Below are 697 nucleotides of genomic sequence, written 5' to 3'. Positions count from 1 at the left end.
GGCTTCTCCCTCTGATCTGCGGGCAGGTTTTGAGGCAAATGGGAGCCTCTGCCGTACCTGGGGCGTGGTGCTGGTGTGTGTTGGATTGCTATCGGTACGTTACAAGGGAATCTTAGGTTTCATCACGAATTAGCGAGGCCCAGACAACATCACTGCGGCGCAGACACCTACACAGCAGAGGATGCTGCGCCTGTGCTTTCCCCGGGAACAGCGCGTCCGGGACGTTTCCGTTTGGCAGGAGGCGCAGAAGGATGCAGGACTGCCAGAGCACGGCCGCTTCCCCATGGCGTCAGCCTAAATTTCAGCAAGCGCGCGGGGATCGGCAGCTGTGGCTAGGAGCCCGTCTTCGAAACACGAACCGCTTGCGTGACCCCAGCGCACGCAGCGTTACCGGAGAGCCGCAGGCCTGGCGGGCTGTGCCGTGCCATCGGGACGGCTTCCACGCGGACGATGAGAGCCAGGCCACTGGTGGAGGTGGAAAAAGAGCCAGGCGGGCTCTAAGGATGGCTTTCCATCCGCCACCAGCTCCCTGGCAAACCGCAGGGGTGGGACGCTCAGGTTGGCTTGGTGCAAGGCTAGGCGGTGTGGGTGTTTTGGGGGGAAGACGGGGTGCGCCCCTCCAGGCAAGCCCCACGTGCGGGACCTCACCACAACCTGCTTCGGGCGGACGATGCCCCAAATCCCCGTGTCGTTCCCC

The 697-nt window shown here is 63.4% G+C and overlaps 1 protein-coding gene across 1 annotated transcript in view; it reads left to right on the top strand.

Moving 5' to 3' along the window:
- The first annotated feature begins 251 nt into the window (after positions 1–251).
- OLFML2B (olfactomedin-like 2B) overlaps positions 252–697 on the top strand; it is a 14800-nt gene continuing 14354 nt past the window's right edge. The window contains exon 1 of the mRNA XM_010581989.1: positions 252–474. Coding sequence (XP_010580291.1) covers positions 252–474 — 223 coding nt within the window. The remainder of the gene's footprint in view (positions 475–697) is intronic.

The sequence above is a fragment of the Haliaeetus leucocephalus genome, unplaced genomic scaffold (genome assembly GCF_000737465.1).
Source record: "Haliaeetus leucocephalus isolate CR32 unplaced genomic scaffold, Haliaeetus_leucocephalus-4.0 Scaffold76, whole genome shotgun sequence".
Lineage (NCBI taxonomy): Eukaryota > Metazoa > Chordata > Aves > Accipitriformes > Accipitridae > Haliaeetus > Haliaeetus leucocephalus.
The sequence above is the reverse complement of the archived record's forward strand: the minus strand, read 5'-3'. Positions and strand labels throughout refer to the sequence as shown.